Below are 21,324 nucleotides of genomic sequence, written 5' to 3' on the forward strand. Positions count from 1 at the left end.
ACACCGGGTCCCCTGTCCTGGGCCGTCTCTTCCCCACCTCACCCCAGGGCCTGATCCCCGCTGGGAGGGGCCCTTGTCTGGGGTAGCCTGGCCCGGGCAGAAGCTTCCAGCCAGGCCACCGAGAGCACCACAGGCACCCCCAGGGCCAAAGGATCTCCAGGACTCAGCTGGCAAACAGGCAGGGACGCCCCAGGCCCACGTTCCTTTCCTGCCCGGCCCCCTCCTCGCCTGCCACTGCCCCCTCCCGAAGGGAAGCTCCAGGTCTGCTACCAGCCCGGGCAAGGGCCCGGGTCCCCCAAACCCCACCTATTCTGACAGACGCCCTCTCAGCCCCTGCTCTGGGCTGGGGCTGGTGGGAGGCTGGGGGTGGGGGTCTCAGGCCTGCCTCGGCCCCGCCCTGCACTGCTGCCCTCCTCGCCCGCTGGCCGGCTCTCAGTGCTGCTTGACTCTCCGGACCCCATGCCCTCACCCAGGAAGCCCACCACCCTGCTTTCCCCAACATTCCCGAACTCCCAACCTAGGCCCACCCCGCCTTGGAGGACCCGGACTGGGCCACAGCTCAGCTGCCTGCCCGGCCCCACAGCAAGGCCCCAGCCAGGGCCAGGGTGCTGCAGGGGCCTGTGGGAGCCCGAGGTGCAGGCTTGGCCTCAGCCCTCCAGGTAACAGGACAGGCCTGACCCCATAGGCTGCCACCACTGTCATTGGGCCGGCCTGGGGACGGGGGGACAGCTTGGAGCAGCCAGGGCCTCCAGTGAAGGATGGGGTTTGCCCAAGCCCAGAGGGGCCCCAGGCTGAGACAGGCACCCAGAGGCCACCATCAGAGCCCCAACAGCTGGCCACGGGGAGCTGTGCCCAGCACACCTCAGCCTTGGGCCCTTTCGGGGCAGATCGAGTTGTTTACCTTGGCCCAGGTTTCTCACCACTACCTGGCCTCTCCTTTCGGGACCAAACTCTCAGTGCAAATGGGGCTTGTATCCCCTCCCAGGCTCATGGGGCTGGGAAAGGCCATGACAGCAGGGCTTGTGACATGCAGTTCTGGACCAAGTGGGAAGTCACCAGAGGCCCCCCCCGCCGGAGGCAGGGCATACACCCCCTCCCCCAGCCGGCCAGGTGGGCCTTGCTGGCAGGAGTGGGGTGACCCAGGGCTGGGCCAGCTCTACTCTGGGACTGGCCTCCACCTCACCCTCACTCAGCCTGGGGCAGCAGGGCCAGGCCTGTCTCAGTGGGAGCCTCTTGCATAAGCGGCGCGTGGGGCAGGCAGCTGCAGCTGGGCCCGGCCCCCCACACCCCCCTCCCCAGCATCACGAGTTTCCAGTGGGCTGTCCTTGGGCCTGGGGTGGAGGCCAAGCCTGGCCCATAAATAGGGGTCTCCGCAGGGCCCTCCATGCCTCCCGCACACCTCCCGTGCTCTGCCCACACCACTGGCACCAGGCCCCGGACACCTGCTCTGCTCCAGAATGGCCGCTCCACGCCTGCTGTGGATGGGGCTGGTCCTGTTGGGAATCCTGGGGGTCCTGCAGACCCAGGCCCAGGCCCCGGTCTCTGTGCAGCCTGACTTCCAACAGGACAAGGTGAGGGGCTTGCCCACCCCATCCCCAAGCACAGGGCCTGCCAAGGGAGGGGGCACTTTCAGGTGGGTTTTCTCCCTGGGGAGAGGGAGCTAAGTTCTGCAGCGCCGGGCACTGCCAGGCAGAGGCCTGAGCGGCCGGCCGGAAGGAGCGCACTGGCAGCTGCCCCAGGAGGATGACCGCGGGAGACCCCACCCCGGGGCAGTGGCAGTTCACCCACCCAGAGGGCAGAGCCCCGTCTGCACTGACAGGCACACGCAGACGTGCGGGCCACATCTGTGCCCGCACCATCCAAACACCGTCGCTCCCTCCTGTGAGCACACGACGCCCAGAGGACACACACGCACACGTTCCACACCTGGGACCCGGGACAGGGCTCTGTGCCGAGCGCGCGCACGAGGAACGCGCACTGCAGCCAGCCAACCACGCGCGCTCACGCCTGGGAGCTGCGCGGGGACGCGCGGGGCGCGGGTTCTGCCCCTGCGCGCTCCCTCTCCCCGGCCGAAGAGACGCCGGGCGGTTCAGCCTGGCCCGACCCCCGCGGGAATGGGGCGCCCTGCGCCGCCGCTCCGCCCACAGGCACCTCGCCAGGGGGCCGGGTGGGTGCCGGGGTGGCGGGGACGGCTGATCCCAGCCCAGGGAGGGGCGGGGCCGGGGGGGGGCGAGGGGCGGGGCAGCCTAGGAGGCTCGGAGAGTCCGGAGGGTCCGGGCCGACGCGGGCGGGGCGTTCGCCGCAGTTCCTGGGGCGCTGGTTCAGCGCGGGCCTCGCCTCCAACGCGAGCTGGTTCCGGGAGAAGAAGGCGGTGCTGTCCATGTGCAAGTCGGTGGTGGCCCCGACCGCGGACGGCGCCCTCAACCTCACCTCTACCTTCCTTAGGTGGGACAGCGGGCGGGGACGGGGGGCGGGTTCCTGGCACCACGAGGACCCCGACCCGTGGTCGCGGCCTGGGGCCACCCTGGGGCCCGACGCCTGACCCGGAGGGTGACCCGCCCACAGGAAAGACCAGTGCGAGACCCGGACTATGCTGCTGCGGCCCGCGGGGACTCCCGGCTCCTACAGCTACCAGAGTCCCCGTGAGTGGGCCCCGCCCCAGCCCCCGGTCCGGCCTGGGAGTGACATGTGCTGGCAGTGGCCCTGGGCGAGCCCCCCGCCCTGGAGACTGGGATGGGGGCTGATGGCCACTCCTCCAGGGTCAGCGAGTCCAAGGCCAGGCCTGGGCATGACTTCACCTCACGAACAGATGTGGGGGACAAGGGACCCTTTCTCTAGGAGACTGGATCCCCCAGAGTCACCCATGCCCTGCAAGGCCCCTTCCGTGCCCCATGGGATTTCCCCAGACCTGCTGTCCAGGTGGGACCCGCACAAGCAGCCCCCCAAGTCCCTCCGCCACCTCCTTGCAGTTCTTCCCAGGCCTGGGGGCTTCCTCACTCCCACCAGCGGGGATGGCTCCTCCCCCGGAAACCTTTTCCCCCTGGTACCCGCCAAGAGTTCTGTGGCTGCGCCATGAACCCCTGATCTTGTTGAGCCTGTGTGTTTCCTGGCTCCCCAGGACTTCGGGCTTGGGGATGCGGGGCTCACAGACTGTGCAGGCAGGAAGCAGGGAGCAGGCTGCTGGAAGCAGGGAGAAGACAAGGAAAGCAGCTGGGGGGTGGGGGCTGGGGGGCATCCCTGCAGGTGGGTGCACCCCTTCCCTGAAGCAGAGGGGCCGAGTCCCTCAGGCAGGGCCATCTCTTGGGTTCCCAGACTGGGGCAGCACCTACTTCGTCTCGGTGGTGGAGACCGACTACGTGGAGTACGCCCTGCTGCACAGCGAGGGCAGCAAGGGCCCGGGCCAGGACTTCCGCATGGCCACGCTCTACAGTAGGTGCCCGGCACAGGGCTGCAGGACCGAGGCCTGACCACAGAGGGGGTGGGGGCAGAATGGGGACCTCTCGCTACTAAGAACCCTCCCTCTCCACCTGCCCCAGGCCGCACCCAGACCCCCAGGGCTGAGTTAAAAGAGAAATTCACCACCTTCTGCGAGGCCCAGGGCTTCACAGAGGATACCATTGTCTTCTTGCCCCGAAACGGTGAGGGCCGGCCGGGCCGGGATCTGATGGGTGGGGATTAGGCGAGATTAGAGGCAGAGAGGCCCCTGATTGGGCTAGGGTGGAGCGCTGAGGGGAGGGGCTGTCACAGAGCCAGTGACCTCTGCCTGCAGCCCCCTCCACTAGGAAACCCCTCCCTGATGGATGCCAAGCACCGCTTGGTGCCAGGCCCCAGGCGGGTGGGGTGGGGGAGGGGTGCCCGTGGGGAACACAGGGCAGCAGCCCGACTGGGGCTCGGGCTCCCTGTGTGCACAGTCTGCTCAGCTGAGGTGCAGAAAGGCCACTCTGTTTTGAGGAGCAGGGGGCTGAGGCGGGGTGGGACGCGAGGGGCTCTGTGCAGCTTGGGGGCTCACTCAGACCAGCTCTCCGTTAGAGGAGGGACAGGAAGCCCAGGTGGGGGAATTGGCCCTGGCTGGGGTTCTGACCACAGCCCCTGGGCCTCTTTCTTGGCAGATAAATGCATGACGGAGGCAGAATAGGTGAGCCAGGTCGGGCTGTGGCCAGCTTCACCCCAGCAGGCGCCACCCGTTCATGCGTTCCTGCACGCATTCATTCATCCGCACACATCCACCTCCCACCCTGGGATGGGTTGGGGTCCCTGGACAGCCTGGTCCTAAGACCGACCCCTGCCAGGGTTGGGCGGGAGACACAGGCAATCCCTGAACCGCGCAGACATCCAGGTGTGCGGGTCAGAAAGGAGGCCTGGTCCCCGCTGCTGGAACAGGGCTGACTCTCAAAGGCTCAGGGGGGCCACAGGCAGGCAAGGGTCTGGGTTCCAGGTCCCCAGCAGACAAGGGGGAGGGACTCCACCTGCAGGGACCATCCTGCTGCAAGGGTCTCTGGCCCCTGGGGGCAGGAAGGAACCAAAGTGGGGCGGACAGGATGGGAGGGGATGGGCGACAGAGAGCACAGGGCACTGGACTCTGCCTCGGGGACCAGGCTCTGGCAGGCTTCGCCCCTGCCCCCAGGAGGGAGCCCTGGGCTGGAAGTGCAGTCTATGGTCTGGGGCTGGGAGAGGCAGAGAGGTGCCTGCACCGATGGGTCCTGCTCTCCCGGCCAGGTGACCCCAGCCCTCGGACCACTCTGCTGTGCTCTTTCCTCCGAGCCCGAGTCCTTGCTCTCCCCAAATTGCCTCTGTCCCCCGGCTCTGAGAAATAAACTCCTGAAGCAAGTCAGCAGCCTGGCTCCTGCCTGTCTGTCCTGTCCTCCCTGGCTCTGGCCACTGGACCACCCCTGAGAAAGACGTCAGCAAAGGGGCAGGCTCTGCCCTCCAGCTAAGGGGGCAGCCCTCGCTGTCCCCAGCCACCCACACAGGGCTGCGACCTTGGCACAGCCTCACCCTGCAGCTGCCAGCCATTGCCAGGCCTGTTTCGGGCTGGTGGGGGTGAGCCACTCGGCTCCTAATCCCTTAGGCAGGTGTCCCCTCTTGCAGGGGTGGGGAACCCGTGGCCTTGGGGCCATGTGGCCTCTGGATCCTTGAGTGAGGCCTTTTGACTGAATCCAAATTTTACAGGGATTTGTTCTGTGAAGTTTGGATTTGGTTGAGGGGCCGCACTTGGGAATCTGGAGGGAGGTTTGGATCCGGTGGGTTTGTCAGGGTGCGGGATTATCTACTCAGAGTCGGCAGAGATAAGGGTTTCAGGGACTAAAAAGAACATTTGTTTGTGAGATGCTGGAGTGTCTGTGCCCTGTGCCAGGACAGACTGACACAGTGGGCTGGGCACAGGCCTCCCTAAGCACCCCAGCCCCCTGGGCCTCCAGAGCACAGCCCTGCCCATTTGCTGAGCCCTGGCACCCAGGCCACGGGGGGCGGGTGAGCTTCTGGGTGGCCTTCCTGGGGACCGTGCCAGAGCTGAGGGCTGGGGGCAAACATCCCAGAGAGGCAGGGTGGGCAGGCTGTCAGAGGCCTGCCAGACTACGTGCCCCCCAGCTGCTGGGCATCCCGCCCCACCTGCAGGGGATGGGCGGGGATGGGTGCAGGCAGCTGGGCCAGGGTGCTGCAGGGTGCAACTCGATCGCAGCCTATCGCAGTGGGCTCTGTCCCAGGTGGGCAGGCCAGCTGCCCCAGGGCGTCCCAGGGGCATAAATGCTGCATGCGGGACGGCCTCAGCATTGCCCTGCTCCAGCACCTGAGGAGTTGCCCTGCCCGCCGTCCTCCACGATGCTGCGGGCTCTGCTGACCGGCTCCTTCCTCATCCTGTTCGGACTGTCCCCAGGCCAGGCCCAGGTCCCCATCCAGGCCAACTTTGATGCCAGCCAGGTGTGCCCAGCTCCATCCCCTCCTCCTCATGGATGAGCCATCCACCCAGGTCCCTGCCCACACCCTCTATGATCCAGACTCAGAAAAGACCCCCGCCCACCTGCGCCATCGGACTAAGAGTGGGGTGGGCTGGGGAAGCCAGCAAGCCCCCAGCCCAGCCTTTAGATTGCACCCACCGCCACTCCCTAGGGCCTAAAATTGGGACAGGGAGCACCTCGACCCCCCCAGTTCTGGGTCAGGGTTGTCACGGGTGTGAGGTTGCTGGCACTGGGCCCCAGCTGGGAAGCAGCTGTGGGGACAGGCCGGGGCAGGCTCAGGCCAGGGTTCAGGCTGGGGCCCAGGGGTGCCTCCCAGCCCTCCCTGCACCCACCCTGCAGTTCCAGGGCACCTGGTACGTGGTCGGGGTGGTGTCAGATGACCAGGGCTTCCTAGACTCCAAGGACAACATGAAGATGCCTGTGGTCTTAGTGACTCCCTTGGCCAATGGTGACCTGGGCCTCAAGTTTGGGTATCCCACGTAAGTGACCCCACATGCCTCACACCTCCGACCCGGCCTCAGACAAGGGCCAGTGTGAGGCAGAGGATGGCCGGCAGAACCAGAGGTGTCCCTGACATGTCGGGGGGTCAGACCACGGGCTGCAGGGACCCAAACAGCAACAGCAGCTGGCACGATCCCCAGAGGGGCCCAGGCCACGGTGAAAGCCTCTGCCTGAGGCCTAGGTGTGGAGGAAGCAGTGTCAGCGTGTCTGTGTCTGTGTGTCAGTGTGTGTGTATCGCTGTGTGTGTCTGTGTCTATGTGTGTGCCTGCGTCTGCGTGTGTACCAGTATCCATCTGTGCGTGTAGCTGTGTGTGTCTGTGTCTCTGGAGGGGAGACTGGGGACCCTGTACCGCCGGCCGCGTGCCCTAGAGCAGGTCCTTACCACCTGCCGCCGCGCCAGCAGGAGCGTCCCCCCTGCAAGATGACCACACAGCACCCGTGTCCTCTGAGAGCTCTTGTCAGGGTGAATCAGGGGCCCTCGCTCAGTGCTGTGGCTGCAGCATCCGCAGGACCCCAGGCAGGACTGGGCTGCAGAGAGTGAGGCAGGCCTTGCCTGGGCGCTGGACGGCTGCTCAGAGGGCTGGGCTCCCAACCCCAGGCCGGACGGTGGGTGCCAGAAGATGGACATGACCTTCACCAAGGGGACCACGGAGGGGCAGTTCAGCAACCCAGGTGAAGCTGGATGAGGCTTGCGCAGGACAGAGGCGGTGGGGCCTTGGGGGCTCTGCAGGCTGTCTGTCCGCACCCTGGGCCAGGGTGTGGGGGCGGTTATGCGTTCCGGGGCGGGGCGTCCGGCGGGGCGGGGCGTCCAGGAGCGACTAGGGCGTGTCCTGGGCTGGGGGTCACCCTCTCTTCCTCCCTCAGCCATGGCCCAGACTGACATCCGCGTGGCCTTCACGGACTACCAGCACTTCGCCTTGTTATACTTCGAGACGCGGAAGGGGGGCCTGCGGAACGTCTGGCTGCAGCTCTACGGTGGGCGGGGCAGGGGGTCGAGGTCCCCACCCCAGGTCTGGTCTGGAGTGTTACCCATGTGCACGTTCCAGCTCGTTCTCAACCTGCAGACGAACCCTGGAACCCGAGTTTGTGGCCGCGGGGTCAGACTCCTCCTGCCCCTCTCCAGCCCCTCCCCGCCCACTCCTCCTCCCGCCTGCCCCTCCCGGCTCACGGGCCCTCTCTGTCCTCAGCCCGAGCCCCGGAGCTGTTTCCCGAAGGCGCCCAGAAGATGCAGCTGCTGGCACCCCAAGTGGGCCTCAACCCCAGCCAGGGCGCCCTCCTGCCCAAGTCTGGTGAGCGCAGTCCCCACCCCTGCTGGGAGGGCCAGGCCCCGAGGGTCACCCGCACTGACCCCAGACACAGACAGAAGCGCCAGGGGCAGCTCAGCCTGTCTGACCCAGGGGAGGACGAGACATTGCCCAGGCAGGTGCTGCCAGGAGGGGGTGGCAATTTGGGAGGATGGGGGCTCCGCCCCAGGGAAAGGGGCCACCGGGCGACTCCTCAGGCCCGCTCTCTCCCGCAGACCAGTGCGCCGGCGCCCTCTCCCAGGTGAGTGGACCCGCGGGACCGGCGCCCCGGGACCAGTGAAGGCCCCTCCCGGGGGGTGGGGGCGCACTGCGGGGTCGTCCGCCGTGGGGGCAGGGAGTGAGGCAGGGCGGGGGTGGCCACAGCGTCAGGGCGGAGGAGCCGCAGGCTGCAGGGGGCCGCCGGGCCCGGGCGGGGGAGGGCGCAGGAGACGCCCCCACCCCGCCCCTGTTTTGCAGTGAGGGAGGCAGCTCGAGCGCCGCCCTGCCGCTCCGCGTCCCGCGCCCTCCCGCGGAGCCGCGTTTCTGTCCACACCCCGCCCCAGCTCAATAAACGGTCTCTGAAAGCCTGTGCGCCGCTCACTGCCGGGGAGGCGGGCGCGGCGCAGAGTGGGGCGGGGGCGGGACCGGCCCAGAGCTGCGCGCCGCGGGGCTCGGGCTTGGGCCGCGCAGGGCGGTCCTTCCTCCGTCTGGTGCGGGGGCCGGATCCCCTCGCTGGGCGCGGCCTGGGCTGGCGTTTAGCCGAGACCCACTGAGGCTCGGCCCTGCGGGAGGGAGGCTCATCCCCAGCGGCCGAGGAGGTGGAAGGGCTTTCCTGGCTGCCCGCACTAGGGTGTGGCCGCAGCTCAGCGGCCGAGCGCGGCGCGTTCCGTGCACCGACCCCACGCCACCTGCGCCCGGCCTTCTGGAACCTCCCAAACGGCAGCCCCGAGCTTGTGTCTGGGCAGCTTCCATCCCCAGGCGCCTCTGCCCGTGGCCTAACTTCCCAGACTCCTGGCCCCAGGTTCCCAGGCCCCTGGCCCCAGGTCTGGTCTGGAGTGTTACCCATGTGCACGTTCCAGCTCGTTCTCAACCTGCAGGCGAACCCTCGAACCCGAGTTTGTGGCCGCGGGGTCGGACTCCTCCTGCCCCTCTCCAGCCCCTCCCCGCTACCTGGGCCCGCCGGGCTGCTGCAGAGGCCAGGTGCCCTGCCGCCTCTGCCCTCCCTCCCTCCCCTCTCTCCCCGCCTCTGCCCTCCCTCCCCTCTCTCCCCGCCTCTGCCCTCCCTCCCCTCTCTCCCTGCGCAGAGTGGGAGGAGAGGACGGGAGGAGCATGAATAAAACTGTCCTGCCTTTGTCTTCACGGGGCAGAATAGTGTTAAAAGACGTCCTGAAGAATTCGAGGTTAAATGGCATACTGTCTGTAATGTACATGGTTTAGCAAAATAATAACTAATGCTGGTTATCAATTTGTCAAAATGTTAATTCATCTGGGCGATGGATCCGTGGGGCTCATTGTGCTATTATTTCTGCTTTTCAGTTGGTTAGAAAGTTTTCATTAAAAAACACAACCAGGCTGGTCACGGTGGCTCACGCCTGTAATCCCAGCACTCTGGGAGGCCGAGGAGGGAGGATCGCTTGAGGTCAGGAGTGTGAGGCCAGCCTGAGCAAGAGTGAGAGCCTGTCTCTACTAAAAATAGAAAAATTAGCCAGCCGTAGTGGTGTGTGCCTGTAGTCCCAGCTACTCAGGAAGCTGAGGCAGGAGAATCCCTTGAGCCCAGGAGTTTGAGGTTGCTGTGAGCTATGATGACTCCATGGCACTCCAGCCTGGGTGACACAGTGACTCTGTCTCAAAAAAATAAAATAAAAAATAAACACAACCCTATCTTGCCAGACTTGCTTTCTTTGCTTGGGGCTCCTGGGGCTGGGAGGTCAGAGATAAGGAGTCCCCCCAACCCAGGAACCCTGGACAGCCCCTCCGCACCTGCACCAACACCTGGGTGCCCAGTGACCTTTGATGCCCTGGTACCTGCTGCCCTCTGGCAGAGCTGTGAACAGTACAAAGGCAGGTCCTGCCCAGGTCCTGCCCCTGCCCCCAGCCCGAAGGCCCGGGGAGGGGAATGGTGTGGTAAGGCCCAGAGAGCCAACCGCACCCCCCCGTCTGTGGCCTGTGTAGCTCACCCTCTGGGGCAGGCTGCACAGGGCAATGCTTGGGCAGGGCACGGACGCCCACCTTAGAGAGGCATCTGCTGAGAGATACTGTCTGAGCTCCAGCTATCACTAGATCCATCTATCGGTTGTCATTCAGCTTCCACATGGACCAAGAGAAGAAGAGGTGGAAGCTGCCGCCATGGCAGCAGCAGGGTTGAAGTAGAAAGGTGGGGAGGCTCACCTTCCTGCAGACCGCCACAGATGCCTCTGCATTCCCCTGGGAAGGGTCTAGAGTGGGGAATCGTCCTCCATGGACTTGGGGACACCCTTCCCTTCTTTTTGGGGTGGGGCAGTCCCTGGGGACCTCTGTGGGTCCAATAGTGGTCACACCCTGACTCCCTGCAGTTCAGCTCTGGACTCTCGTGTCCTGCACCACCCTGCTGGGGCCATCCAGGCACAGCCCTCAGCCTGTTCTCCCCCCAGAAGCCCAGGGGATGCATGCACGAGATATGTCAGAGAAGGCCCTCACTGCTGCGAACTGTCCCCAGTGGATCCCATCTCACTGAGAGTAAAGGCCAGAGGCCTTATGGTGGCCCACAGCCCCCGCCACAGGCTCCCTCTGACCCCACCGTCTACTCCTCCCCAGCCCTGCTGCTGCCTCGTGCCCCTTGAACATGCCAGCCCCATGCCTGCCTCAGGGCCTTTGCACGAGGTGCCCCTTCCTGGAGTGCCCTTCTCCAGCTGTCCACTCAGCTCACTCGCTCCCCCCCCGAAACCTTTTGCTTGGTCCTTCCTTTGCCCTCCAGGACACCGAGCCTTGGCTGCCCCCGCCCCTCTGGAGCTCTTCTCTCTACCTTTTGCTCCACACCCCTGGTGGTGGGCCAGCCCTCGCTCTTCCCTGCTCTCCCTTACGTGCTGCCTCAGGCCTGGGTGCCTGGGGCCTTCCTGGAGCACCCCCTTCTCTGCTTCAGGGCTCTACTCACCTTGCATCCATACACATCCACATGCCCCGTACCCCACATTACACAAAGTTGCTCACTAAGGAAGAGCTGAGTTGTTCTAGACTGGCTGGCAGGTTCCAATTCTAGACATTCATGTAATTATTTAAATGAAGAGTTTACACTTTTCTTACCACGTTTTGGAACTAATCTTTGTTTTGGGTCTTGTATTAGTTTCCTATGACTGCTGTAGCCAATTATCACAAACGTGTAGCTTAAAACATTCATTTATTTTCTTACAGCTTTTGAGGCTAGGTGTCCAAAATCAGTTTCACTGATTTGGGGCTGGGCTGTCTCCCCCGAAGGCTCTAGGGGAGAGTCCTTCCTGCCTCTTCTGGCTCCTGCTGGTAGCGGCAACCCTTGGCTGGTGGCTGCAGCGCTCCCCTCCCTCCCTCCATGCCACGCTGCCTCCTTCCTTCCTGCGCCAAAGCATCCCCTGCCTCTCTCTTATAAGGACAATTGAGATGGCGTTTGGGGCACACCCAGATAACCCAGGATAAGCTCCCCATATCAAGATCACATCTGCAGCCCAGGAGGCTGAGGAGGGACGGTTGCTTGAGCCCAAGAATTCGAGGCTACAGCGAGCTATGATTGCACCACTGTACTGCAGCAACAAATGATCACATCTATAAAGATCCCTATTCTATGTTTCCATACAAGATAAAATTCACAGGCAGGTTCCAAGGATTAGGACATGATAACTTTGGGGTCCTTTGTTCAGCCTCCCACATTCTACCTGGAAACGTCTTCCTAGGCCCTGGGCGGACTAGTGTTTAAGGCAGCCCTGTGCCCTGGCAATTCCACCTTCACGTCCCCAGCTCACGCCTTCCCCAGACTAGAGCCTGGTGGACACACGGCCTCATCCCCGTGGACATCCGGCTGGCAACTCGGAGCTCACATGACAAAGGAGATGCCCCACATCCTCTCCAAACCTGTCCCACCCTGGTCATCTTGGGGATGACTCTCCCCATTTCCACCCTCCCGAGATACAGGGGCGTCCTTGCTCTGCCCCCAGCCCTTTTCTCTCCACCTGCATCCCAGCCCATGGCCCAGCCCCTATCAGCTGTGTCCTGAGACCAGCAGCTCTCTGGTACCATCCCTGCCCCCCACCTCACCCCTGCAGCCCCCTTCCCCTCCCCTCACAGCACACAGCATGGGCTTTACACGCATAAATCAGACGTGCCACCCCCATCCACCCTGCTGAAACCTCCACCAGCCCCCACCCCTCCATTCATCCATCCATCCATTCATTCATTCAATCACAACACTCCCTGAGCGTCTCTACGTGCCAGGCACTGTTGAAGCACTGAAGACATAGATATGGTGGCAAATAAGACAGAAAGCCCTGTCTTCGTGGACCATGGAGATGGACAATAAGCAGGATAAGTAAGTGTACTGGGCATCTACTGCTGAGTAACAAGTTACCCCCAAATGTAGCAGCTTTAAACAAGTGTGTATTGTCTCCCAGTTTTCTTCTTTTTCTTTTTTTTTAAGAGATGGGGTCTTCCTCTGTCATCAGGCTAGAGTGTAGTTGGTGTCATCATGCAGCCTCAAACTCTTGGGCTCAAGTGATCCTCCTGCCTCAGCCCCCTGAGTCGCTGGGACTACAGGCATGCACACCGGCTAATTTTTGAATTTTTTGTAGAGATGGGGTCTTGCTATTTTGCCCAGACTGGTCTTGAACTCTTGGCCTCAAGTGACCTTCCTGCTTTGGCCTCCCAAAGTGCCAGGATTACATGGGAGCCACCACACCTGGCTTATCTCTGTTTCTGAAGGTCATAAATGTTGTCCTCAGTTACAAGATCAAGCTGTCGGCTGGGGCTGTGGTCTCATGGGAAGGGTCAGCTGGTCAGCTGGGGGGTGGGTCTTCTTCCCAGCTCCCTCACTGGCTGTTGGCAGGCTTTGGTCCTTTGCCACACCAACTTCTCCACAGGGCTGCCTTGTGTCACGCTGGGCATTTCAGGAGGAAGGGACAAGTGACGGCCCATCACTTCTGCCATATTCTAGCAGCTAGAAGAGAGTCATTAAGTCCAGCTCAGGGGGAGGGGATTACACAAAGGTGTGATCTACCAGGAGGCTAGAATAGTTGGGGCCATCTTAGAGCCTACTACCACAATAAGTAAACTAGAATGTCCTTTATATAGTGACAAGTATGGAAAATAAGTAAATGAAACAGGAGAGAGGGACATGAGAGCTGGGAAGGACGTCGAAATGTTATATACAGTGACCAGGGAAGGGGACTTTTGAGTAAAGACCTGAAAGAAAGTGTGTGAGGCGGAGGAAGTGTGTGAGTCTGGGGAAAGGATGTGCCAGGCAGACACAGCAGCATGTGCAAAGGCCCTGAGGCAGGAGTCTCTGCAGGACTGAAGGGGCATGAACCAGAAGAAAGCAGGAGCAGAGGCATGCTGGGCTGAGGGCAGCCTTGGATACCTAGCACAGCCTGCAAACTCACTGGGCCTCCCCGCAGCCAGCCCGCCATCACCCCAGCCTTCTTGCAAAGCCTTGAGCAGAGCTGTTATGCTCCCTCCGTGGGGCCTCTGCCTGGGACCCCCATTCTGGCACACTCCACCCTTATCTTACTCAAAGGCGCAGTCAGACAGCACCTGCTCCGAATCCAAGTTGCTCCCATCTGGCAGCACCAGCTGCAGGTCCTGCCTAGCACGGGCCCTGCCCAAGAGCTGCGCTTGTCTGTCACTTGTCTCCCCTGTTCGCTCCTACAAACCCCGGGGGTCAGAGACCTTGGCCCTGATCAAGGTGTCCCCAAGGCCTAGGACGGCACGAGGCACGCAGGAGGCGCTGGAGTACGGGCAGGATGGACGGATGAGTGACGGACCTCCCGCGCCGGTCGCCATCCTTTACTCACTTTTGTCCTTGGACATGTCACAGTGAGGCGTTAGCAAGCCCCGCGTGTGTATCTAAACACGACGTGACACTTGCGGGGGGGAGAGCACGAGCGGCCGTGCGGGGGGAGGGCTGGGGCTGGGCTGGGCCAGGAGGGAAGCCCCCGGACTCCGCGGGGTCCAAAGGGCCCAGGAGGGGCGAGGCTGAAAGGCACTCGCCCAGGCTGGAGCTCAGGAGCACAGAGCGCCGAGCCCCGCACTAAGCTCCGCTCCACTCTGGCCCTGCCCTAAGCTCCGCCCCAGCCCCGCACCAAGCTCCGCCCCGGCCCCGCACTAAGTTCGGCCCCCGCTCCGCTCCGCCTCGCCCTGGACCTAAGCTCCGCCCCCTGGCTCCGCAGCCCCCAGGCAGGCCCAGGGTCCCCCGTGCTAGGCGCTGGTCCTAAGCCCCGCCCCGCGCAGGCTCCGTAGGCCCGGCTTATCTTGTCCCGTCCCGAAGCCCCGCCCCCAGCTCTAGAAGCCGCGCCCCCGGCCAGACTCCGGCGTGCTCACGCTCCCTGGACACCACGGCCGGCCTGCGCCTGGCTCCGGAAGCCGTCCTTACGCGCAGGCGCACTAAGCCCGCAGCGGGCCCGCCCCTTCCGGCGTCCCAGGCATTTCTGTCTGGGTCCCCGCGGACGGAGCTGCCATGGTGCTGCCGCTGCCGCTGTGCACGCTGCCGCCCGGCCCCGGACCGCCTCGCTTCGTGTGCTACTGCGAGGGGGAGGGAAGCGGGGACGGGGATCTCGGCGCCTTCAACCTCTAGTGAGTGGGGTTCGCGGGCGGGAGGGGCTCAGGGAGCTCTGCGCGGCCCCTTCTGACAGCCGCTCCGCCCCCCGCCCCAGTGTAACGGACGCGGTGGCGCTGTGGAGCACCTGCTTCACGCTGGACAGCCTGGCGGCCCTCGTGAGTAACGGGGCACCTGGGCAGGTCAGGGAGCCTGCAACCCCATACCTGCAGGCCAGACCGCCTGAGGGGTAAAGGGGATCTGGGATTCCCCAGCACGGTCTGAGCACCCCCATTTCTCTGCCTAGTAGCTGTAGTCCTAAAATTTCCCTGGGATCCCAGGTAGCTCCGGGGCCCGGCACGTTTGGGTTGCCCCCAGTGGGTCTAGGGTCCCAAGCAGCTGGTGACAAGCTTCTGTGCCCTGTAGAAAGCCCGTTTTGGCCTGAGTGCGGCTGAAGACATCACTCCCCGGTTCAGGTGAGACTCGAGCAGGGAAAAAGGGTGGATGGGAAGCCAGTGGGTCTGGCCACAGCATTCATTCAGCACCTCTCCTTTCCCAGGGCAGCCTGCGCACAGCAAGCTGTGACTCTGACCCTGCAGGAGGACAAAGCATCCCTGACCCTTTCAGGGGGCCTCTTGGCCCTGGCCTTTGACCTGTCCAAGGTGCCTGGCCCAGAGGCAGCCCCCAGGTTGCAGGCACTGACACTGAGCCTGGCAAAGCGTGTGTGCAGCTTGGAGCGGCAGCTGACAGGTAAGGTGGGAGTGGGCATCCCATACCCTTGCTGGGATCCCCTGCTCCTGGCACCAAGTGGGTGACCCCTGGCTTTCTCTGCCAGCTGCAGAAGAGACAGCTCCCAGCCCCAGGAAGAGCCCACGGCCTGCAGGGCCTCAGCTCTTCTTACCAGGTAAAGTGTGTCAGTCGGACTTGGGTTGGGTTGTGCTTTCCTCTGGAACACGGTTTCTCCAGAACAACCTTTAAGCTCCAGAGGGAGGATCTGTCTGTTCAGAGAGGGTTGTGGCCAGGGGTGCCACCAGGTTCAGGAGCCCCTACATCCTAGCACCCTATTTTCCCCCAGACCCAGATCCCCAGAGAGGTGGCCCTGGACCTGGGGTCAGGAGACGGTGTCCGGGAGAGTCCCTTATCAACCCTGGCTTTAAAAGGTACTTGCCCCTCCCTGTGCTCAGGGTCCAACCTGAACTCAGCCCCTCCCTCCACACTCCATAGTGTCACCCTCTTCTTTCCTAGTAAGAAACCAGCTGGCGGCGTAAACTTTGATGAAACCTGAAGGTACAGCAAAAAACGTGGCCCTGCTGAGAGTCTGCCTGTGAGGGGAGGGGTAGCCTCCAAGGTCCCCCCACTGGAGACCTCCACCACCCGTTCCACTTGCCTGCCCTGCTGCCGGGCAGGAATAAGGCAGCTCCTCAAGTCCCTTCCCCACCAAATAAATACTCCCTCGGGGTGCAGGTGCTGGCCAGACTCTGGCTTCTGGGCATTGGTCTGGGGGGGTCAGGAAACCCCCTTGGGGTCTGTACTGTGGGCAGGGGGCCGCAGGACGTAACAGCTGCACCAGGCTCCCAGGTCTGGAGGAGGCTTTTCCTTGCTGGGTCTAGGGATGGCAAGGGAGGTCTCCCAGACCCGTCCAGCTCTTCCTGTCTGGACGGCCCAGGCCCTGAGAGGGGCCCAACCAGGGTGAGGGCTCTCTAAGTCTTGGAACTCTGTTCTGACTCCTCCAAGCCCCACCCAGTCAGGGCACAGCCACAAGTGCGCCACACAGGGATGCACACAGGAGAAAGTCCTGCGCAGACACATGTTTGGATGGCAACCCCTCTGAAGCCCCCTGGCGGGAGGAGGATGGCCTGCTGCCTGGGACGGGCTGCAGAATGTGGGCCAGCTCCCACCCACCTGGCCTGGAGCCCAGAGGTGGTGTTTTGTGGACTCCCCTCCCCACCCTCCTTGGCCATCCAGGGTGCCCTGCCCCACCCTGGCCTGACTGGTTTGGGAGCCCAATCCTGTCCCCAAGATCCCTGACGCCACCACTGCAGGAGGCCCCAAGTGGGTGGCCTGACTCAGTGTGGTGAGATGGACCACGCCCTGACCACTGGGCCCTCCTGCCCATGAATTTCTGGGCTGTCATCTTAGGTTGAGCGTCCCACCCTGGAGGTTTGGGGATGAGAAGCACGTCCAGGTGGGGGCCGTGCTGGTGGGGCCCTCAGATGTCAGGACTCGCGCACTCAGGACAGAGAAACCTTTATGGGGTCGCAGACGCAGGGGCAGGGCGAGGGCGCACGGCGGGCCGGTAGGCCACCAGGATCTCCGAGCTGTGCGGACACGTGTACTTGAACTCCTTCTCCCGCAGCGCGCAGTCCAGGTAGCGGCGGACACCGCGCAGCTCGGCGGGGATAGGCGCCTGGCGAAAGTGTGCGCACACCGTCTGCAGTGGGGGGGCGTGGTCAGGACCCCCTCCAGGGTCCGCCCGTGCCCTCCGCCCCCGCCCCCGCCCCCGCCCCCGCTCACGTCGACTATGTGCAATTTGGGCAGCAGGCGGCAGTCGGCCAGTGAGAGCTGGTTGCCATCTAGGAAGCGGCGGCGCGACTGGCGCAGCTGGGGCTCCCCCTCCAGTTCGTGCTCCAGGGGCGCGAGCAAGTAGCTGTCTAGCCTGGCGAGGGCGCGCAGCAGCTGCTGGTACAGGGCTGGGGGCGGGTGTGCGGTGAGCAGCGGGCCGGAGCGCGCCCTCCCGCCCCAGGGCCCAGCCCTGCCTCACCATCGTCCTGCGCGGGCACCGGGTTCTTGATGAACGCGGAGAACTTATGGAAGATGTCGTTACCCGCTGTGTTGGACTCCCTGTAACGCGGCGCCAGGCTGGGGAAGCTGCGGAGGTGGGGGGTGTGAGGGACCCGGGTCAGACCTTCCTGCTGCTGCCCTGCTCCCGCCCCATAGTACCCCAAAGCATCCTCTCAGAGCTGTCCTGGGGGCGTCCTCCCTGGGGCCCCATCTTTGTCCCACCCTTGCCGGCCCTCACTCGGGTGGCCCCAGGGTCTCCTCCAGAAATTCTTCAATCTGCAGCGTGTCCGTCTTGGCGTCACCATCACACAGCAAGATGGGCAGCTGTGAGCCGGGGGCAAAGTCCTTCAGCACGTCCGGGGACCTGTGGGCACCAGCAGGGAAGGAGGTGGCTGGCCCACCAGCGTGCAGAGGCCAGGGAGGCGCCCCAGGGTGGGGTCTCACCTGCGCGTGTCCACCGTGGTGAGTGTGAAGGGCACGCCCTTGAGGAGCAGGACCATGAAGAGCCGCTGGCAGGAGGGGCAGTGCCCCACGCTCTCCCCGTCCTCGCTCGCCTAGGGTAGGTGGAGCAGAGAGTGTTGGGCTGGGAGGAGACCCAGGAACCTGCCACCAGGCTGGGTGGGACCCTGCCTCCTACTGCCAGTGGAACTGGAGCAGCGCCAGTTCTCCGGCCTCCAAGTGCCCAGTGAGGGTGATTGACTCATTCCCCAGGAGATGGGGAAGGGCAGGACCCTGTCTGTGGGGCCCGGCGCCTGGCACTTTATCTTCAGAACTTGGGCAGAGGCCAGGCTCCTGGGCTTGGGCCCCAAAAGCTGGTTGCAAGGGTAGGGTGAGCCCAGCAAGCTGTTTTTTTTTTTTTTTTTTTTTGAGACAGAGTCTCACTCTTTTGCCCGGGCTAGAGTGAGTGCCGTGGCGTCGGCCTAGCTCACAGCAACCTCACACTCCTGGGCTCAAGCGATCCTCCTGCCTCAGCCTCCCGAGTAGCTGGGACTACAGGCATGCGCCACCAAGCCCGGCTAATTTTTTCTATATATTTTTAGTTGTCCAATTAATGTCTTTCTATTTTTAGTAGAGACAGGGTCTCGCTCTTGCTCAGGCTGGTTTCGAACTCCTGAGCTCAAACAATCCGCCCGCCTCGGCCTCCCAGAGTGCTAGGATTACAGGCGTGAGCCACTGCGCCCGGCCTGCAACCTGTTTTCCGAGCAATCTACCCGCCAGACCGGGCACTGCCTGGGAGCACAGGGCTCCCCCAAGCCCTGAGGGTGGAGAGGGGCTGAGGCCTGGCAGCCCCCTGCACATGGATCTGGGCGCCAGCCTGAGAGATGTTAGGGCTGCCTGGCCCAGCCCCCCCTTCCTGGCACACTGATCTTTGCTCCAGGAGGGCTGGGCTGGGTCTGGGAGCCAAGGCTGCGAGTGGGACCAGGGCCACACTGACCCCTTATGGGGGTAACTCACTGGGTCCTTCTGTCCCAGGCTGTCCCCGCTTCACTCAGCCTCTGTAGGGCTGCCTGAGTCCCCTGAGCCCAGCACAGGGGAGAGGCTCAGACACTGCTGGAGAGGCCCATGCCTCTGCTGGCCCCATAAAGCAGTCCCAAAAGCACCCTGCCCAAGCCCTTCCCTCCAGCCCCGCCTGCCCGCACCTTGACAAACAGCTGGAGCTTGGTGGTCTCGGCCATGGCGAGAGCTGAGGCGGTCAGGGCGCAAGCGGGAACCTTCGGAGCTCTTTAAGTCTCCCTGTGTGCCCCGCCCTCCTGGCCTAGGGGCCCGCCCCGTGGAGCCACCTAAGCGGGTGGATGAGGCTGCCTGTGTAACTCGAGCCGAAACTGGGGAGTCTGAGCATGAGGTGTGACTGTAGCAGGACAGCGCTGGGGGCTGCGCAGGGCGTGAGGCTGGCTCATACCCAAAGACAGTCCCCAGTGCTGAGTGCACGGCAGGGACCAGGAGGGTGCAAGATGGTAGTGTGGTGGGTGGAGACCAGTGGACCAGGAGGCAGGCAGCACCCATGGCCGAGGGCTGCAGGGGGCGTCAGCCTGGATCAGGAACACCCCACCATGAGCCAGCTCAGGGCCTGCCCCAGGACCCTCCCTGCAGGCCCCAGCCCAAAAAGCCAGGGGTGAGGGTAGGTAGGAGAAATGACCAGCCTGGCCTCAGTTTCCCCATCAGTATCAGGGCATTACAGGGGTGATAAGCCCAGCTGGAAGAGAAGCCCCCTCCTGCCAGCTGAGCTCTGGCAGGCAGGGCCCCCCAGGGTGGGGCTCACATTCCAGACAGGACAGGCTGGGGGACCAGCCTGGCTTTGGTGTTTGAACCCATCTCCCATCCTTCCCACTTGGGCTGGGAGCAGGTTTCTTATCCCTATCAGCCTTTAAAAAGCAGCACCCGGAGGGGCTGAGAAGCCACAGCCTGCATGGTCCCCGCTGGAAGGAAAAGGCCAGGGCAGCTCTGGCCGTCTGCGAGTGAGCCTGTGCGCCCCGCCCTTGCCTCGCGGCCGACTGGTGCCCACAGCTCAGTCTCTGCCTTTGAGGTCACGCGCTGTGCCTCCATCCTTCCTGGGCCCTGGTGTCTGGGGGGGCACCCCCAGGGGGTACCCCGAGGGGAGACACCCCCTGGGGACCCAGGGCACCCACAGGATTGCCTGGCTGCCTTAGTCCCCCCGAAGCAGTGTGGTCCCGGTGCCTGAGTGGCCTGGGTAGGGCAGCCAAGGTGGCACTGCTCACTTGCCTGCTCGCCGAGGCCTCAGCTGTGGCGGGGCCCCCGTGCCACCATCCAGGCCCCATGACTGTCTCAGGTGGCCACGCCCCAGGGCCCTCTTTGCCAGCCCAGCCTGGCCCCTTCCTGGAGCCACCAGCCAGGGCTTCCGGTTACGGGCCGCTGTACGAGCCTTGGCCACTTGCTGTGGGGCGCTGGCATCCTTTGCAGTCCGGAGCTCTGCTCCCAGCTAGAACCTCGGTTCCCCTCCGCCCTGCCTCTGCATCGATTCCAAGCGCCCGGGTTTCGGCTGTTTCCTGCCAGTGTGGCCAGAGCTCCACCTGCCGGCTTCCTGCGCCAGCTGCAGAGACGCCCTGAGCCCTCTGCACCTGCTGCCCTGGCCACCCGGCGTGTTTGTACGTGGGGATAAAAGCAGCCTTACTCGTCCACGAGAAAAACAGAATGGACAGAGGATATGAACTGGCGCCTCAGAGAAAAGGAAAGAGAAAACAACACATTGTGTCAAAATGTTCCACCTCACGCTTGACCAGATGAAACGTGGTTCATCTCTGCAACCCACAGAAATGGGGTCACGCTGTCGTTTGTCAAGTGTGAGGTGTCAACTAGTGTGATGACAGTGGCCGTCCGAACGCTGTCCCCCAGTGCCCTGCCCGCCTGGGAGCCCACTGATCCTCCTAAAGCCTGCCTGCTGTCCCACTTAGCGGCAAAATCCTGGGACACAGCCACCGTCCTGGTCTGCAGGGGAGTCCCCCGGGTCCAGGGACGAGGACAGAAGAGGTGGGTGCACACAGGCCTGCTGCGGGAGAAAGTGGTAAATGAGGTTAAGTGATGTTACGGACTGGGTCTTGTCTCCCAAAATTCACACGCTGGAGCCCTAACCTGCAGTCCCTCAGAAGGTCTGTTCAGAAGTAATCAAGTTAAAATGAGGTCGCTAGGGTGGGCCCTAATTCAGCATGACTGGCGTCAGTATAAAAGGGAGATTTGAGCTGGGTGTGGTGGCGCACCTTGTGGTCCCAGCTACTCAGAGGAGGCTGAGGCGGGAGGATGCTTGAGCCCAGGAGGTGGAGGCTGCAGTGAGCTGTGATCGCGCCTGTGAACAGCCACTACACTCCAGCCTGGCGACAGTGAAACGCCGTCTCCGATAAAATATATGTATCTTTAGGAAGGTAGATTTAGACAGACATACACAGAGGGAACTCCACGTGAAGCTGAAGGCAGACAGCGGTGACGCGCCTGCAAGCCATAGAACACCAAGGACTGCCCCGCACGCCGGGAGCTGCGGGGAGGCTGGGGCCGCTGCCCCACCGACACCCGGTCTCAGACTTCCAGCCTCCAGATAGAAAATGAG

The 21,324-nt window shown here is 63.5% G+C and overlaps 4 protein-coding genes across 4 annotated transcripts; 3 read left to right on the forward strand and 1 right to left on the reverse strand.

Moving 5' to 3' along the window:
• The first annotated feature begins 1,321 nt into the window (after positions 1 to 1,321).
• PTGDS (prostaglandin D2 synthase 21kDa (brain)) lies at positions 1,322 to 4,798 on the forward strand. The gene is made up of 7 exons (XM_012654785.1): positions 1,322 to 1,571; positions 2,306 to 2,445; positions 2,566 to 2,642; positions 3,313 to 3,429; positions 3,537 to 3,638; positions 4,110 to 4,135; positions 4,717 to 4,798. Exons 1-6 carry the CDS (start codon positions 1,458 to 1,460, stop codon positions 4,133 to 4,135), a joined length of 576 nt encoding a protein of 191 aa, XP_012510239.1. The 5' UTR covers positions 1,322 to 1,457; the 3' UTR covers positions 4,717 to 4,798.
• A 1,564-nt stretch (positions 4,799 to 6,362) lies between these two features.
• LCNL1 (lipocalin-like 1) lies at positions 6,363 to 8,039 on the forward strand. Its single transcript, XM_012654730.1, has 5 exons — positions 6,363 to 6,433; positions 7,054 to 7,127; positions 7,320 to 7,439; positions 7,643 to 7,744; positions 7,975 to 8,039. Exons 1-5 carry the CDS (start codon positions 6,363 to 6,365, stop codon positions 8,037 to 8,039), a joined length of 432 nt encoding a protein of 143 aa, XP_012510184.1.
• Positions 8,040 to 14,383: 6,344 nt separating this feature from the next.
• On the forward strand, positions 14,384 to 15,951 carry LOC105818696 (chromosome unknown open reading frame, human C9orf142). Its single transcript, XM_012654786.1, has 7 exons — positions 14,384 to 14,524; positions 14,605 to 14,665; positions 14,913 to 14,962; positions 15,046 to 15,236; positions 15,322 to 15,390; positions 15,562 to 15,646; positions 15,732 to 15,951. Exons 1-7 carry the CDS (start codon positions 14,409 to 14,411, stop codon positions 15,769 to 15,771), a joined length of 612 nt encoding a protein of 203 aa, XP_012510240.1. The 5' UTR covers positions 14,384 to 14,408; the 3' UTR covers positions 15,772 to 15,951.
• Positions 15,952 to 16,717: 766 nt separating this feature from the next.
• On the reverse strand, positions 16,718 to 18,943 carry CLIC3 (chloride intracellular channel 3). The gene is made up of 6 exons (XM_012654787.1): positions 18,908 to 18,943; positions 17,712 to 17,821; positions 17,506 to 17,631; positions 17,248 to 17,354; positions 17,001 to 17,176; positions 16,718 to 16,917 (listed from the first exon to the last, which is right to left on the reverse strand). Exons 1-6 carry the CDS (start codon positions 18,941 to 18,943, stop codon positions 16,735 to 16,737), a joined length of 738 nt encoding a protein of 245 aa, XP_012510241.1. The 3' UTR covers positions 16,718 to 16,734.
• Positions 18,944 to 21,324: the final 2,381 nt, after the last annotated feature.

The sequence above is a fragment of the Propithecus coquereli genome, unplaced genomic scaffold (genome assembly GCF_000956105.1).
Source record: "Propithecus coquereli isolate 6110/MARCELLA unplaced genomic scaffold, Pcoq_1.0 Scaffold449, whole genome shotgun sequence".
Taxonomy (NCBI): domain Eukaryota; kingdom Metazoa; phylum Chordata; class Mammalia; order Primates; family Indriidae; genus Propithecus; species Propithecus coquereli.

What these genes read in the sequence shown, in the direction of transcription:
- PTGDS (XM_012654785.1), top strand. Translation starts at nt 1,458, where the DNA reads ATGGCCGCTCCACGCCTGCTGTGGATGGGGCTGGTCCTGTTGGGAATC. An exon ending in CTCACCTCTACCTTCCTTAG is followed by an intron (nt 2,446 to 2,565) that starts GTGGGACAGCGG and finishes ACCCGCCCACAG; the next exon opens with GAAAGACCAGTGCGAGACCC. An exon ending in CTACAGCTACCAGAGTCCCC is followed by an intron (nt 2,643 to 3,312) that starts GTGAGTGGGCCC and finishes TTGGGTTCCCAG; the next exon opens with ACTGGGGCAGCACCTACTTC.
- LCNL1 (XM_012654730.1), top strand. Translation starts at nt 6,363, where the DNA reads ATGAAGATGCCTGTGGTCTTAGTGACTCCCTTGGCCAATGGTGACCTG. An exon ending in CTCAAGTTTGGGTATCCCAC is followed by an intron (nt 6,434 to 7,053) that starts GTAAGTGACCCC and finishes TCCCAACCCCAG; the next exon opens with GCCGGACGGTGGGTGCCAGA. An exon ending in CGCCCTCCTGCCCAAGTCTG is followed by an intron (nt 7,745 to 7,974) that starts GTGAGCGCAGTC and finishes TCTCTCCCGCAG; the next exon opens with ACCAGTGCGCCGGCGCCCTC.
- LOC105818696 (XM_012654786.1), top strand. Translation starts at nt 14,409, where the DNA reads ATGGTGCTGCCGCTGCCGCTGTGCACGCTGCCGCCCGGCCCCGGACCG. An exon ending in CTCGGCGCCTTCAACCTCTA is followed by an intron (nt 14,525 to 14,604) that starts GTGAGTGGGGTT and finishes CCCCCGCCCCAG; the next exon opens with TGTAACGGACGCGGTGGCGC. An exon ending in GCCTCAGCTCTTCTTACCAG is followed by an intron (nt 15,391 to 15,561) that starts GTAAAGTGTGTC and finishes ATTTTCCCCCAG; the next exon opens with ACCCAGATCCCCAGAGAGGT.
- CLIC3 (XM_012654787.1), bottom strand. Translation starts at nt 18,943, where the DNA reads ATGGCCGAGACCACCAAGCTCCAGCTGTTTGTCAAG. An exon ending in GGTGCCCGCGCAGGACGATG is followed by an intron (nt 17,177 to 17,247) that starts GTGAGGCAGGGC and finishes ACCCGCCCCCAG; the next exon opens with CCCTGTACCAGCAGCTGCTG. An exon ending in CCAAATTGCACATAGTCGAC is followed by an intron (nt 16,918 to 17,000) that starts GTGAGCGGGGGC and finishes CCCCCACTGCAG; the next exon opens with ACGGTGTGCGCACACTTTCG.